Source organism: Volvox carteri (assembly GCF_000143455.1).
Source record: "Volvox carteri f. nagariensis unplaced genomic scaffold VOLCAscaffold_96, whole genome shotgun sequence".
Taxonomy (NCBI): Eukaryota; Viridiplantae; Chlorophyta; class Chlorophyceae; order Chlamydomonadales; family Volvocaceae; genus Volvox; species Volvox carteri.
The window spans coordinates 230201-232893 of NW_003307639.1; the positions used below are offsets into that span (position 1 = coordinate 230201).

Sequence of the window (2693 nt, forward strand, 5' to 3'; positions counted from 1 at the left end):
CGACACCCCAGCCTGGGCAATCCGGGCCCCTTCCAGTCGCATCCGCGACACCCCAGCATGGGCCCTCCGGGCCCCTTCGAGTCGCATGCGCGACACCCCAGCCTGGGCCCTCCGGGCCCCTTCCAGTCGCATCCGCGACACCCCAGCATGGGCCCTCCGGGCCCCTTCCAGTCGCATGCGCGACACCCCAGCCTGGGCCCTCCGGGCCCCTTCTAGTCGCATCCGCGACACCCCAGCATGGGCCCTCCGGGCCCCTTCGAGTCGCATGCGCGACACCCCAGCATGGGCCCTCCGGGCCCCTTCCAGTCGCATCCGCGACACCCCAGCATGGGCCCTCCGGGCCCCTTCGAGTCGCATGCGCGACACCCCAGCATGGGCCCTCCGGGCCCCTTCCAGTCACATCCGCGACACCCCAGCATGGGCCCTCCGGGCCCCATCCAGTCGCATCCGCGACACCCCAGCATGGGCCCTCCGGGCCCCTTCCAGTCGCATGCGCGACACCCCAGCATGGGCCCTCCGGGCCCCTTCCAGTCGCATCCACGACACCCCAGCAAGGGCCCTCCGGGCCCCTTCCAGTCGCATCCGCGACACCCAGCCTGGGCCCTCCGGGCCCCTTCCAGTCGCATCAGCGACACCCCAGCATGGGCCCTCCGGGCCCCTTCGAGTCGCATGCGCGATACCCCAGCATGGGCCCTCCGGGCCCCTTCCAGTCGCATCCGCGACACCCCAGCAAGGGCCCTCCGGGCCCCTTCCAGTCGCATCCGCGACACCCCAGCATGGGCCCTCCGGGCCCCTTCGAGTCGCATGCGCGACACCTCAACATGGGCCCTCCGGGCCCCTTCCAGTCACATGCGCGACACCCCAGCCTGGGCCCTCCGGGCCCCTTCGAGTCGCATCCGCGACACCCCAGCATGGGCCCTCCGGGCCCCTTCGAGTCGCATCCGCGACACCCCAGCATGGGCCCTCCGGGCCCCTTCCAGTCGCATCGGCGACACCCCAGCATGGGCCCTCCGGGCCCCTTCCAGTCGCATCCGCGACACCCCAGCATGGGCCCTCCGGGCCACTTCGAGTCGCATCCGCGACACCCCAGCATGGGCCCTCCGGGCCCCTTCCAGTCGCATACACGACACCCCAGCATGGGCCCTCCGGGCCCCTTCCAGTCGCATCCGCGACACCCCAGCATGGGCCCTCCGGGCCCCTTCCAGTCGCATCCGCGACACCCCAGCATGGGCCCTCCGGGCCTCTTTCAGTCGCATCCGCGACACCCCAGCAAGGGCCCTGAGACCTTACTAACGTCGACCCCACGACACCCCAGAGCTGGGCCCTCAGGCTTCACTTTGATCACATCCGCGACACCTTATCCGGGTCGTCCTGTAACAGCGTGGTCATATCCGCAGCACCCAAACCTGAGTGCCCGGCCTTACCATGAATCGCCTGCGGTCGGCATGAGGCACCGCGCCTGATTCCTGTTACTTGCGCGGTATCGTCTCCTTCATCATATAGCCCTATGGGAATCATAACCGTGACACTCCAGCTTGAGTCATCCAGGCTTGTTTAGATGTCATCTACTGCATCCCGGCTGTATTCCGGTCACCTTCGAAAAGAGTTCTTGAATCCCTCCCCGGATCAACCCCGCCCAGTTAAGGGCGGGTAGGCAACGGTGAGGGAGGGCGAAAATGTCCGCTCCACGGGATGGTGGAAATTTGCACTGTCCACAAAGGCAGCAGCGAATTTGACGTCTGTAAAGGATGAAGTAGAGTAGGTTGATCCCCAGGAGATCGTAGGCGACGTCGCGTCAAGAAGTTTGCGCAGCAGCAATTTGTGTTTCGGAAGTTGGTGTGCCGCGCGTCAGAAAGGACGCTGAATAAACTATAATATAAGGAGAAGGTTATACAGTAAATTAAGGTAAGAAGTGGGAGAAAGGGAGAAGCGGTGCGCATACACACCGACTGTCTCCGAACGATGGCAAGATTGGGCCTGATCCTGGCCAAATAAACGCCTCAAATCTCTATCAAGCACCTTAAGTCTCTGTAATAAAAACATACCTTCCACACTTCCTCTCCCACCAAATGCAACCTTCGTCCCACTTTGGACCCGTACAACCTCAGCAACCACCTTCACCGTATCCAGTACTTCTGAAAAAACCAACATGCAAGTGCAACCAACTCAGATGACACACAAAGGGTGAGCTGGCTCAATTCGGAATCGCAAAGACTACATCAAAACGATCTTTATATTTTTTGCTGGTTGAAACCGCAAGGCGGCCCGTGCGCCCGCGCACTGAAACTCCTTTAGATCTATACGCATTTTTACATATCCGCTTATCAACATTGAGAAATTGTCGAACAATCAAACTGAATCTCTTAGTTACATTGACAGCGACGACTCATGGCTTCTCAATCTAATTGGCGCCAAGAAACAAACCAGTGTCCAACCTGGGGCTCTTGAAAGAGTCGAGTTGGGAAAAAATCACCTCCTTCTTCCCCCATCTCCTCCCCCATCTTCTCCCCCCTCCCCACTTTCAGGGTGGTTATCCGCAGCGCCAACAAGAGCACTGACACTGACCTGCTGGGTCATGATGCCTGGGTGGCGAGAGTGGAACACAACGATCACAACACACTAGACGGATGTCTTAGTGTAATCGAATTTCATTCTGGAAGTTTGCGGCATTTGCGACTGAGCGAGCCCAGGTT

At 60.9% G+C, this 2693-nt stretch overlaps 3 protein-coding genes across 3 annotated transcripts in view; 2 read left to right on the forward strand and 1 right to left on the reverse strand.

The window, feature by feature from the left end:
• Positions 1 to 237: 237 nt before the first annotated feature.
• On the forward strand, positions 238 to 594 carry VOLCADRAFT_69561 (uncharacterized protein; the record flags this gene model as incomplete). Its single annotated transcript, XM_002958488.1, has 1 exon — positions 238 to 594. A coding segment is annotated over one exon (357 nt), but the record flags the coding sequence as incomplete, so codon positions are not given.
• Positions 595 to 625: 31 nt separating this feature from the next.
• Positions 626 to 1240, reverse strand: VOLCADRAFT_69566 (uncharacterized protein; the record flags this gene model as incomplete). The annotated part of the gene is made up of 1 exon (XM_002958508.1): positions 626 to 1240. A coding segment is annotated over one exon (615 nt), but the record flags the coding sequence as incomplete, so codon positions are not given.
• A 909-nt stretch (positions 1241 to 2149) lies between these two features.
• The window catches only part of VOLCADRAFT_99823 (uncharacterized protein), a gene marked incomplete at both ends in the record, with an annotated part of 5585 nt that continues 5041 nt past the window's right edge, over positions 2150 to 2693 (forward strand). Inside the window, 2 exons of the mRNA XM_002958489.1 lie at positions 2150 to 2184; positions 2526 to 2690. Coding sequence (XP_002958535.1) covers positions 2150 to 2184; positions 2526 to 2690 — 200 coding nt within the window. The remainder of the gene's footprint in view (positions 2185 to 2525; positions 2691 to 2693) is intronic.